The sequence below is a fragment of the Phaethon aethereus genome (assembly GCF_964289735.1).
Source record: "Phaethon aethereus genome assembly, chromosome: 8".
Lineage (NCBI taxonomy): Eukaryota > Metazoa > Chordata > Aves > Phaethontiformes > Phaethontidae > Phaethon > Phaethon aethereus.
Window position 1 is genome coordinate 3,685,315 of NC_138584.1, and position 13,901 is coordinate 3,699,215.

Genomic DNA, 13,901 nt, shown 5'->3' on the forward strand with positions numbered 1-13,901 from the left:
GAAGCTCTAATAAAGTGACAACTCCAAAACTCTTCTCTGCAGACCCGGCGGGTTAATTGCATTCTTCTCCTCTTATCTTATTCTAATTAACAGCCTCTATTCTGCCACAATTTGGAAGAAGTTATCATTCAAACTGACCCATCTAGAACTCAGAAAGGAACCTTTTCAACAGTTACTTGAGGAAACAAATGCAGAAGCAGGGCTGCTGAGAACTTCTGCTCGCTTTGAACAACAGATAAACCCAAATATAGCTTTCTTTGTTTGACCTGTGGGAACCAAACCCAGGAAAGGACATCAACAGGCACATACTGGCGATCCTGTTCATTTACCTGTGTTCAATAAGGAAAAGGCCTGCACTCTGTGCGGTACTTTTTATGTGTGTGTTAATGACGGAGTTAATTTGGCATTTCACAGTATTAGGCATTGACATGGTATTTCTGGAACATCCGGCAGACATGATTTTTATGAGATGAAATTTTTTTTTTTCTGTCATTTCCTTTATCCTTCATGACATGAATTATTCCTTCTCGTCCCTCTACCAAAGCTGGAAGTTGATTCTACTTCTCATTCACAGACTACATGAGCTCCTATGACTTTTTCAGCTTGTGCCACAGGAAGCTTTCTGACTAGAATAAGGGTATGTGTCAGGCTTGACGCTGCACACAGCATATTTGTGTTACTACAGTTCACTATTGTTTCAGTAGATTGTGACCCCCAGTAACGTAAGTTTTTCCTCTGTCCTTGGATACCAGCAGCCAGCCGCTCAAATAGGAAAAAACAGCCACAGACACTTCCTTTGACATGATGGTAACTAGGAAGAAAAGCTTCACGACAACAAGGCTTGTGACTCAAGCTGGATTTTGTTGCAGCTCTGTATTTTGCTTTTTGTTGGTTTGGGCTTTTCTTGGAGGGTGGGGGGAATGTTTGAAATGAGAAGACCAACTAAAGAGCAGCTGTGTGTTTTAACTCACTGACATGGTAAGTGTGCTGACAATTAACCATTTTGCTGCTGCAGCAATCTCAAAGCTTTGGTTAAATATCAGAGTAGTGCTGGATTTCCCAGTCCACACCGGAATAACAGGCACAGGCACCTACACTGTATGATGATTTCATCCCTCACAGAACCTGCAGCCTTATACAGCGATTTTTTTTTTTTTTTTAAAGAAACAAGAAAAAAGTCACTGGCGAGCCTCATAATATTGTCAGTTAGCATGAGGGTTGATGAAATGTACTCCACATAAATCCCTATGGTACCTTACGGTCTGGGAGAACAGAAAGACGGAGGGGAAAGATAACTTACCCTCATTTTCCACTTCTTGGTTCTGGAACTGTTCCAAGAGGTTCTGCGCCCTCCTCTCTGGGTCAGAGCCGGGTATATTCTTCTTCAGGTAATCCAGCAATTTCAGCAAACACGGGTAGTTGGGTGGCTCTCTGAAATCCTCAGAGCACTGATCGAGCCAGGCTCGTAAGATTGATGCTATTGCACTAAGAGAAAATACACAGAGAACACACTGGTTGTATGCAGCATGTATTAATGCAACCGTATGTATTTGTGTCTAATATAACAATAAAAACACTGAGACATTCACACATGAAGGCAGCATGAAGATGTTTTGAGCAAGGAATTTAATTTGTTCTTTTTATGCATGGAATTTTATTAAGATATCACTCAGATTTTGCCAGGAACTTCAGTGAAGTTGCTCCTGATTTGCAGTCCTACAAGCAGAGTAGAATTGTAGCCCCAAAATGCAAACTAATAAAGAATCAAATCCATTTAAGCCATATTAAGACCATTCTATTAAATTCAGGATACCAAATAATGATAGATAAAGCAATTAAGATAATAGAATACAACAGATTATTTCAGTTGGAAGAGACCTATAGCGATCATCTAGTCCAACTGCCTGAGCACTTCAGGACTGACCAATAGTTAAAGCATGTTGTTAAGGGCATTGGCCAAATGCCTCTTAAACGCTGACAGGCATGGGACATCGACCACCTCTCTGGGAAGCCTGTTCCAGGGTTTGACCACCCTCTCGGCAGAGAAATGCTTCCTAATGTCCAGTCTGACCCTCCCCTGGCGCAGCTCTGAACCGTTCCACACGTCCTATCACTGGATCCCAGGGAAAAGAGCTCAGCACCTCCCCCTCCACATCCCCTCCTCAGGGAGCTGTAGAGAGCCATGAGGTCCCCCCTCAGCCTCTTTTTCTCCAAACTAGACAAGCCCTTAGGTCCTTAGCTGCTCCTCAGAGGACATGCCTTCCAGCCCCGTCACCAGCGTTGTTGGCCTCCTCTGGACACATCCAAGGACCTTCACATCCTTCTCAAACAGTGGGGCCCAGCACTGCTCACAGAACTCAAGGTGAGGCCACACCAGCACTAGGTCCAGCGGGATAATCCCCTCTCTTGACCTCTCTTGGTCATTGCTGGGTGCGGTTTGCCCTCCTGGCTGCCAGGTCCCGCCGCTGGCTCCTGCTGAGCCCGCTGCCCACCAGCCCCCCCCCAGGTCCCTTTCTGCAGGGCTGCTCTCCAGCCACTCCTCTCCCAGTTTATACTCGTGCCCAGCAGCATTCTGTCCCAGGTGCAGAATTCAGCATTTCGACTTGTTAAATACCATCCCATTAACCATAGCCCAATGCTCCAATCTATCTAGACCCCTCTGCAAGGCCTCCTGTCCCTCAAGAGAGTCAACAGCACCTCCCAGTTTGGTTTCATCAGCAAACTTCCTGCTGGTGCATTCAGCTCCTGCATCCAGATCATTGATAAACATACTGAACAGCACTGGCCCTAGAATTGAGCCCTGAGGAGCACCACTGGTGACCAGTCGCCAGCCAGATGTAGTCCCGTTCACTACAATCCTTTGAGCTCTGCCGTTCAGCCAGCTCTTCACTCAGAGCACCGTGAACCTGCTCATCCCACAGTTGGACAACTTGGCCAGAAGGATGCTCTGAGTGACAGTATCAAAAGCCTTACTAAAATCCAGAAAAACTACACCCATCACCTTCCTTTCGCCCACGAGGTGGGTGACCTTATCATGGAAGGGTATCAAATTAGTTAAGCAGAACTTCCCCTTTGTGAACCCACGCTGACTCTGCCTGATGATTGCATTACTCTAAATGCCTTTCAACAGCGCCCAGCATGATCTTCTCCAAAACTTTTCCAGGAACTCTTAGGTTAGACTAACAGGTCTGTAGTTCCCTGGTCCTTCCTCACACCCATTCTGCAGATTGGAAAAACACTGGCTAGCTTCCAGTCAGCAGGGACCTCCTCAGACTCCCAAGACCTTTGGTAGAGGATCGAGAGGGCTCCTGCCATAATATCCACTAGCTCCTTCAGTACTCTGGGGTGAATCCCATCAGGATCCCATCAGGACATCCATCCCCATGGACTCATGAACATGCAGCTGATGCAGCAACCGGTCCCTTACAACTTCAGTGTCCGCAAGTGGAAAGTCACCGTTCCCACACTCATGGTCTCCTGACTCAGGGGACTGGGCAGCCCGAGGTCTATCGGTATTATTAAAGACCGAGGCAAAAAACGCATTGAATGCCTCCGTTCTTTCTTCAGCCCTATTAGTCAGGTGACCATCTTCAACCAGTATCAGTCCCATGTTTTCTTTAGTCCTCCTCTTGCTATTAACATACTTAAAAATGCCCTTGTTATCTGAAACAAGATTGGCCAGTTTCAACTCTAATTGAGCTTTGGCCATTCCTGTCTTCTCCCTGCATAAATGAACCACAGCTCTATACTCTTCCTGTGAAGCCTGACCTCACTTCCAGAGATCGTACAGTTTGTTCTTCCTCTTGAGCTCCACGAGGAGTTTCCTCTTCAGCCAAACTGTTCTTCTGCCCCGGTTGCTTAAGTTATGACACAGTGGAATTGCCTGCTCCTGTGTTTCTAAAAGGTGGTTCTTAAAGACTGACCCGCACTTGTGGACTCCTAAGCCCTCAAAAGCAGATTCCCAAGGGACTCTGCTAAATAGCTTCCTGAATAGCTTAAAGTTTGCTTTCATGAAGTCCAGGGTAGCAACTCTGCTGTCTTTTTTCTCATTACACTGAGAACTTTAAACTCAACCATTTCATGATTACTGTGGCCAAGACAGCCACCTACCATCACATCCCTCATGAGTCCTTCTCTAGTCACAAATAGCAAGTCTAAGAGGGCATCTTTCCTAGTTGGCTCACTGAGTACTTGTGACAAGAAGTTATCTCCTAGATACCTGTCCTGGTTTCAGTCAGGATAGAGTGAGCGAGCGGCTGCATGGGGCTTAGTTGCCAGCTGGAGCTAAACCACGACATTATCTCCTAAATAACTTCAAGAATTTCCAAGACCTGCTTGTCACAGCAGTATGATATTCATAGTATGATATCAGTATGATATATACACAGTATGATATCCAGAGTATGATATCATAGCAATATGAATACATGTTGAAATCTCCCATAAGGACAAGGGCTACTGATCCACAGAACAGATCCAGGACCTGCCTCCGTAGTGGCCACGCTGAGTTGGTTTCTATGCGTCATAGATGGTAGCGTGCGGCTCCGCTGATACCTCCCAGACTCTGGAATACTCCTCAGTCTGCTCACCTCCTCCTGCAGCTCAGCCACCAAGCAGAGCAGCTCATCAATCTGGTCACACCACCCGCAGTCTTGCTTGCAATCACTTTCCACCTCTAGGGATATCCCTTCACACATCCCACGTATGGAAATCTGGGTGGTCGCATGCTTGAACAGGAACTCTGTCTGTGTGGCTGCATTGGTTCTACCAGGTGCTAGAAGCTCAGGAGAAGCAGGGGACACTGCTTTTAGCTGGGTGGTCACCATGCTGCCATACACCTGCCTGCTGGGAAATATATATGCTCTAGCATCCATTGCAATCAGCTGGGCTGACTGGTTTTGTCTGCTTAAATCTCCCGCGCTGCCGGGTGCGGGCTCCGCGCCTTGCTGTCTCATCCAGTCCAGGGTCAGTTGCTTGGGGAATGGCCCCTGTTCAGTCAAGCCTCTCCTTGTCCACGTGTATCTCTCCTCAGGTGTCCTGCTGCTGCTCCTCGCACTGCTCCAGCACCCGTTGCAACCATTAATAATAGAAGTAGCCCTCTCCCAAGTATATAAAGCCAGCATCTCAGATAAAACCAAATAGTCTTCTATTACTAGCATTCACTATGATCCTGCTTCCCTGTATTGAACTGTTTGTCAAGCTAACAAAGCAAGACTTGGAGTTATGCTTTGTTTAATCAGTTGAAGTATCTTTGCTTAGCTGTACCGTGACCATGTTTGAGTAACTACCAGACATTACGCACACAATCAAAAGCAGAACATAATTTCTTAATTCTCTCTTGTGCTAGTGGGAAAAGCTGTGGCCTGGCGAGGCTGCAATATTTGCTCCGTTACCTGTCTCTGGGATGTTGTGGGAAAATAGCAGGGAGGAAACAAGGTATTTGTGGCTCCTTCAGGGTAGTTGCTTCCCCATGGAAGTGCTAAATCAAACGCTTCCTTTGGTGCCCTTCCTCTCACCAATCGGTGCTGCCAAGCCTGGGACCAAACCGAAGCTGCATGTTCCTCCACACCGTATTACCGCTTACCGGCTGTCTTAGTAGAAAGCCTGTCTGTTCATAAAACCTTGGGTTCTGTGAAAAAGCAGTCTAAGCCTGAACCTAACCCCCACGAGCACACACAGTGAGGTTGCCTCATCTGTGAAGATAAAACCCTAATCGTGACACATGCAGCGTGGGCAGCACTATGCTGCCAGTGCCCAGCATTAAGCTTGAAGCACCAAGATAGCTGAGCCCAGAAGACAGCTTGATCTTGCTAATCTTAGGATGCGTAACAAAAATACATCAGCAGAATCTTGATTTTACCCTTAGCCCGAAGACAAGGACTTCAGGGAAGTTATCCCGGACCTTCTTAGACACATGCAGCTAAAAAGACACCAACTGCAGAAAAGTGCCCGTAAGCATATATTTGTGCAGTACCTAAGCACCAATCTAATAGGTGGGTGTGGGTTAAAACCTGCATAAACCAGGAAAAGTAGATGGACAGATCATTTCCCTCTGTTTCAGGCCAGGTGGAAACCACATTGATTCATCAGCAGAGTTGATTTCTTCAAGTTTTAAGAAAATTCAAGCCTGGATAAAAAATAATGATCAACTTATTTTTTCTGCTGCAGGAAAGACTGTGAGATCTTTGGTTCTTCATAGCAATGTGCCAGTAAATCAGCATGTATATTTTGGTGCACCAATTTGCACTGGCCACAGCACATATTACAGGCTGGGAAGACACAGTTGTCATATCAAAAACCCTTTTAAAGAGAATTTTGTTTACCTGATCTGACAGAGAGATTAATTAGGGAAAAGGACTTCAATGTGCAGTCACATAACACGACACACTGTCCGTGGCCACTGTCTTATGATCGCCTACTGTGGTGTTCAGTGTAAGATGTAACATGAGAGGGAAAAAGGCCCTTGGTCCAGAATAAAAGGCACAATAAACATCTAAACTTCCCGAGAAAAGGAAGTCCTGAAGATTTCCTCTGCGACACTGAGACCATCCCTGTATTTCAAATCTCTTCCAGACAGTAGTCGTAAATGCTGTGGCAGGCGCGAGAAGTGACTTACAAGTATTGCCGCCATGGAAAGCGGGGGAAGATGTACACAGTTTTGTGGGGAAGCAGATTTCAAGAGCTCCTCTGCCAGCAGAAAAGCAGCTGAGATGGCCAAGTGACAACAGCCCTGGTTTGCGGCAGGTCCTGCAAATGCTTAGGGCTCTGCTGTGTAGTTAGCCGGGAGAGCTCAGCCCTCCAGTGATGATATTTTTCACATCTACAGAAACCCTCACTCCTATTCCAATAAGCCCATTTCACAACACCCTCACGCAATAACAGTATCCCGTACTCCCAATGATATTCTATGAAGAGGAGAAGGGCCATGCTCTCAGTAAAAACCTCTAACCATGAGTACCCAGTTAGAGACACCAATGTGTCAGCTCAAAGAGCATCTGTGCTCTGTGCTCATGAAAATCAGGCACTTGGCTTTTGAAGTTCAAAACCCCCAAAACATGGATGTAGGGGCTCCAGGACTATTGTGTTAATAGCTACAGAATGGAAAGGGACAAGCCAGCCAGGAGGACCTCTCTTTCCTCATTTCTGAGATCATGAGAGTTCAAATGTGGACATAGGTTTCACACGTAGACGACGAGGAGCCCAAAAGCCAACCCAGAAAGCTCTCATATCAGAGCTGTGTAGAAATACTGGCACATTTGTTCTGCAAGCAGGGAAGCCACAGCAATATTTGGTTAACTCAGCTGCTCAGTGGCATTCAAAATAAACCAAGTTAAGAAAGAGCAAAGATAGCTTCTCCCACTCTCTTTGTCTCATCTTAACCGTATTGGTTTTTCCTCAAAACTCAATTAACTTTTAATCCAGTACAGATATCATTTTACAAGTCCTATCCACTTTAGGCTGTTGTTTCTTCTGCTTCTTTCTCTGATATTGTGGCAACTTTGAATTTCTAATTAGAGTATTTGGAAATCTGTCAGTAATGTTGTTTGGTTAGGCTTGCTGACAGGAGAAACTCTGGAATTACAGTTTTAGAGCTACAAAAAGTATTTACAACCAAAAATTAACATGCAAACACATTCTGGATTTCAGGTTTCATTGCAAATATGAGACACAGATTGTGCAGCTTGGAAGACTCTCTTGACATTCGAAAACTGGTTTGGACCAAATTTTCACAACTCTGCTCAGCTTCCACCATACATGTGACAAATATGGCCTTCACGGTTTAGGCCAGTGGTGGCCACACTTTTTATCTGGAGCTTGAGGACCATTTTTCTCAGTTGGGATAGGTGTCACACAACAGCTCCACATCCCGAGGCGTAAGAAAGGCCATGACAGATGAATGCCCCCAGCGATGCTCCCAAGCTCTCGCTCCACCCTCCCCTCTCCTCACATTTTTAATGATCTTCTTTAGCCCCACGCATACCCAGAACGCTGCGTCGCAGCGGCACTTAGTCACAAACACCACTGCCCTATGTCCACAGTATTTTCATTTCTTTTCCACCACAGGCTCCATGCCCTAATCGTATATTTCCTGGTGCTCTGTGCCCCTTTACCCCACCCACATCACAAACTCACCCTCATCCCTTCTGGCTCCACCACCACAAACTAGGTTGGGTATTCTTTTCTTATGAGCATTTACCAGTTCAGCAATGATTTGGAAGAAGGAGCCTCTCCACAGGATAAGTTCTTGTGCTAATATTGCTCACGCACTCTATACTAAGCTCATTTTCCAGAGGCTTGGTTGATGGCCACTTTCATAAGCTGAAGAATAAACAGAGTTTTAAGACAGACCCAGTCTCCCAGAGGAGGGTGAAGAGTTCACAGCTGTTACAGACACCGATTTTTGCCAGAAAAATCATTTCAGTCCAGAGGGGAAATAGAAAAGAGAAGAAAGGTACACTGTGCCCTACTGACCTCCTATCGCCTGACCATTTAATTGCTGTGTCAGGGAGGGAAGCTTTCTGAAAACGGGCTCGAGAATTGCCCATATCTTGCAGTAGCTTTACATTTGCTGCCCTTGAGAAGAAACTCCCTGTACTTGATAGACCCAGAGACAGATAGGAACAGGAGCCTTCCAAGTTCTCAGACAGGAAAGAAACATCACAGACTACATTTTTTACGGGTTGATTATGAGCTATAAATTTTTCCTTTCCTGCCTATAAGAAAAAACATTTTAATGTTTAACTCCTGTCCTGCCAACTGCAGACTCCGGGCTCTGTTCAGCAATGCTTTCAAGTTTCACACCTATCAGAAAGTCTTCCGACTCCCATACCAGCTTTGCTTGAAGCCCATCTCTGAAGGTTTCAGTCTCCAAAATCTATCTACTGTTAGGTGGAAGAAGGATATCTGATTCTGTCATTCACAAACTGGGAACACAAAACTACTCATCCACTCCCATTTGCCCATGAGCTACCACAAAACATGATGAGGGTGTGGCAGCTCCAAGTCTAATATCTCTGTTAAACCGAGCTTAACTGTGGAGGTGGAAAATGAGGTCTTCATATCACATAGCCGCAAGTGATTCAATAGGTTACACAGAAATTCTGTGTAGTCTTTTCTCAACTGGGAAGAAAGCTATAGCACTCATCCTGAAGAGGTCTGCATAGAAATTAAAGAGAGAATTTCTTGCCAAAAAGGCAAAAGCAGTGTTTTCTTTCCCGCCACAATTATTTCTAAAGAAAGAGTAGAAGGGAAACTCAACAATTAAGGAGAACCTCAGTTGCAAAGAGAGATTAAATGACTGATGTCTTATGAAATTAGACAGGAACATGCACAAAACTATCTATAGTTTCCCAAATGCACGCTTAAGACCATCAATGGAATAAACTTTACAGAGGGCTATTCCTTCTTCTCCACCATCCGTGCAATAGCTTTCAGGCTTGCTCACACAGACTAAATTAAGCCAGCTGTACTTTCTCAGTTTTGCTTGTTAAATAACAACCTGGGCAGTTAAATCAAAGCTTTGAATCATGGATAAAATGTCTGTAAACTGCAAGCAAAGGTTGATGTAAGGGTCACTTCTCACACCCAGTCCGTTTGTAAATGACGTGCTGATGACTTCTAGCAAGTGATCTGATCTTCTTTTGATTTGGGAAGAGCTGGCTGAATAGCATACAGGGGGGCTTTTGCTGGGACCCATGTAAAATCACCAAGGGAATAGGTCTGCTAGTTGTTCCTTGTTTTAATTGAGATGCCAACCATTACTTTACTTTGCTCTTCTAATTATTCTTCTTCACTTGGTTCTGGTTGTTTTCATAACTCTCCCACTCTTCCATCGTTTATACTGCCCCGTGTTTGACTCCACTTCTCATGTAACCACATTGGTTTCTGCTGTTGTTTTAGCTTAATTGGCTTTACTGGAATGAATGCTGATTGTTGCTCTCCCAAACGCATCTTAACTGCTTCCCACCATGGATTTCCCAGGCATCAGAAACTTCCAGCCAATTTTATTCCATTTGCCTCGCATTCCTTTGGTGTCTGTTCTCCTGGAGTACAATGTTTCAGGACCAGTTTTATTTCTGCAGCACTGTAACTGTGCACATTGTTTTCCAGCAGGACTGTTAACTTCAGTAGGAAACAAAAGACAAGTTTTCTATCCAGAAGGTCTAAATGCACAAGAAGCCACGGCACAATGTTTATCATGATGAGAAACTCCAAATGCTGCAGTATTACATCAAAGGTTTTGGTATTTACTATTTTAATGCAGAAGAGGGGGAGTAAACATGTAAGACATGCCATGTGGTAACTGAATAGTTCCTTAATTTTCTTTATTTGAACTGTTTTACCCAATTGCTGTGAAGTGAAACAAGGGGATTTCAGTCTAGCTTTGAGTTGCTTTGTCTGCGGTTTTCAATCGCACCACATTCCAAGTTTTAATAACAAATAAATTCCACATTTTGATAATAAAGCAGATGCAACTAGGAGTTGACATTCAAGACTATAAAAAAAGCCCCAAGTATTTTGATTCATTTCTGTGGCCTGTCATTCACCTGAAGGAGAGCACCGCCCATCTACTCCAGATTGGCAAACTGAAGCCAGTAGCAGAAGGAAACCACAACCTTCTACTCCAAGAGGAGACTTGAAAGGACTTCTACTGTTACTCAAGCTCGTTTAGGATTTAAAAGCCTCAGGACTCAGCCATGGTGGTGCTTGCAACTGCAGAAGAGGAGAGTTTGAGGGCTTAAAGCTATTTCACTTTTTGTACTACATAAACTGGTTCTGCTTCTCATTCAGCTGGTCCAACTCCAGTAAGAATCCTCCCTTTCACAGCTCTGGGCATGTGAGTATACAATGTAGCCAAGAAAAAAAAATAAAGATAATTGAGATTCCCATTTGAATCCCAGGAGACCAGTTTTCCAGCTCTACCACTTTGTCTTTAGTACCCTTGAGAAATATGACCTAAATGGGGATTTATAAAAGCTCTTAAACTTTCTTTGGTTTCATCAGAAGGAGAGATGTAAGTGAACATATCAGAACATGGCTCACTCTTTATGGCACAGCATTTCCTTTTCATTGCCTTTGCCCTGGCTGTGGAGTCTCTTACTAGCTACAACCACAAGAGTTATTTCTACATACCGGGGAGATGGGATGCTTTTTCCCTCTCCCCATTATATTTACCAACATGCCTAAAGGGTATCTTTAGAGAAAATGTACCAATGTTAGACTTCTGGAAAGCAAACAAACAAAAAAACATGGTTCAAGTCCATGGACCAATATGGGAACACTGTCTGCCTCTTGCAAAACCTCTGCCGCAGGTAATCTCAGGTTCCTACGACCGTATTTTTGAGCGAGGTCTTCAAGTAACTAGATTCAGTTAACATTAAACTAGTCTTCCCTGAACGCAAACATTGCGGGCAAGCCTGGATCGCCAGGCTGGACATTTTTCTGTGTGTGCTGAACAGGAATGAATCACTTCTGGGAACTTCACCGACAGAAATCTTTAAAACTCGTGGCAACAAGCTCAGCACCTCTTATCCATGAAGTGTGATGTGCTGCATCAGCTCTCCAGGTTTCGCAAGCCTAACAAGTCATTTCAGCGACATGGCCTCAACACTGTTTTGGACCCTCACGTCACTCAGAGACATCTCAGTATCTAATGAAGCTATTGACTTCCAAAAGGTACAGGCAGCTACGACATTTTATATTTAAAAGGCTTTGTGGTTCTTTCTCTGTCCTCTATCAGCATCAGCCAGGTCTTTAATGCCTATCTTCTGGGAAAGAAGTGTTCTGCTTCTGTAATACATCACCTCTTTAAATTCATGGAGTTTGTGGTTTGGGTATAGTTGTTTGCCAGCAGTAGATTGCCCAGAGATCAAAATTAACACCTTCTTTCAGTAAGGGGAAGAAAATCGGGCACAAAGTATTTCACAGATCATTCTGCATAGAAAAAAAAAATCAACCTTTTAACAGTGAGTTAAAAGTTAACTGAGGAACTCTTCTGCTCTGAATAGAGATCACAGTGATCAGGTCATATCACCAAAAGCATTGTTTCTAACTATCTCGAGGGCAATACATACAACCTATATGTTGTATGACTGAAGTCCCCAAACAGCATTAGTTGCTTGGCTTGCTGATCCCCTTCCCAGAATATGTAAAGGTGCTTGAGGTCTCTTGGACATGACTATCTCATTTAAGTTTCCTATGACTCCTGGCTGCTAAGGTGTGTAGAGTCTTCACATCAGACACGAGCAAGAGAAAGTACATTATTTATTTTTGCTCTACTTTCTTTCCTCATTTGCTTTTTGTCTGGTGACATGTAGCAAACCACATATTTGAACTATACAACCTCACTTAAAAACAAAAACATAACTGAATTCCAATATAAATTCTCTACAGTTTATGTAATGTCCATATGATAGTACACCTCTTTAATTCTTGATGCTATTCATCATGCTGATAATTTTTATATGTGTTTAATGTATGTATGCTTTTATTCTGAATTGTCATATGTCTTGGTGTGTTATATCTACTCTTTTCTTTTTGAAAGTCAACAGAAGTCTTAAGCGAAGAAGCTTGTAGTGAACAGAGAGAACTCCGAAGACGATGACGACCTAGCTCAGGTGAGGAGGCAACTCCATCACACCTTGACACAAAAACATGCAAAACTGAGAAACAACACCAGGCTATCTTGTTTACATGATGCAACGAAGAGCAAAAAGAATTGCTTATTGGTGGAGACAAAGGGTCAAGTAAGTTACTCCTTACAACTCTCGTATCAGACAATTAAGAGAGGCATGGCATCATATTTCTTGAAACACAGGCTGAAGTCCATCTAACTCAGACATTTGACTGGAATATCTGACCTTTTCTGGACTTTATTCTTCTGTTACCTGTAGTCACGAACTTTCTGACCAACTGAAAGTAGTGAGAACTGCGGAAAACAAGCTACTGAACATGAAAAGCTAAAAAAGAGCTTAGAGTCATGCATTCATGAATGGCAGGTTTCTTTAAGCTCAAAAAACTTTTGACCATGTTCAGAGCTTACTCATAACTCTCAGGTCCAAACTGTCTGTGTAGTTTTGAAGTTACAAACCTACAGTGCCTTTGTTTAAACTGTGTATTACTGAATGCAGTTCTTTAAGAAAATTTTTATAATAATAAAAAGCCCAAAAGACATTTTGCATTCGATGTAATTAAGTCAGATGCCTGTTGAAAAATGTAATTTTTTTGACTACTCCAGTGGCCCAAAAATTATAGGAATGATGCTTAAGTGAACAGGAGAAAATCCCCTTGGCAGAACGGATCCTTAGAAGGCACGTTTCTAAACGCAGCTGAAGTGATCTTGGGCCAGTGACTATATGTCACTGCAACAAGTGTGAGAAGTAACTGCTGGCTCAGACCCAGAATTTGGAAACACACGAGTAGGTTTATAGCTCCCACAAGTCTCTCAAACAAGACTGTACCATGAGTGCGCTCAAGTCCTAGCACAGGACTTGCAGGTTCTGAGCTACGTGAACACTGGGTGCAATGCTAAAATAATAATAATTTTAAAAGTTACGTACATTAGGCATTTTCCTTCTCAAAATATATCACAACTCTATACTACAAGTACAAAAAGTACAGAGAATTTCAACATAGAAAGTAGTAACCTGTGGGCTTACAGTACACCACATACGACACTATTCCTCTCATAAGTACGTCAGATTTTGCAAAAACCGCTCTCTTCTTTAAAATTCCACAAGTTATTTAAAGAGTCATAAATTCTTCTCCTGCAGTTGTGTTTAACTTCTGTAGCATTCTTTTGTGTCAAACCAGTGGAAATGCTTTAAATTGCATCCCCATTTCTAATGCCCCAAATGGATTTTCAAAGCATCTGAACTGTCACAACAGGAGTCTGACAAATG

General features: G+C 43.5%; 1 protein-coding gene across 2 annotated transcripts in view; it reads right to left on the bottom strand.

Annotated features, from left to right (window-relative positions):
• Positions 1 to 13,901, bottom strand: part of RGL1 (ral guanine nucleotide dissociation stimulator like 1) — a gene marked incomplete at its 5' end in the record, with an annotated part of 79,503 nt that overhangs the window by 23,499 nt on the left and 42,103 nt on the right. For both annotated transcript variants that reach the window (XM_082002902.1, XM_082002901.1), the window contains one exon: positions 1,301 to 1,485. In XM_082002902.1, the coding sequence (XP_081859028.1) occupies positions 1,301 to 1,485 (185 nt within the window). The remainder of the gene's footprint in view (positions 1 to 1,300; positions 1,486 to 13,901) is intronic.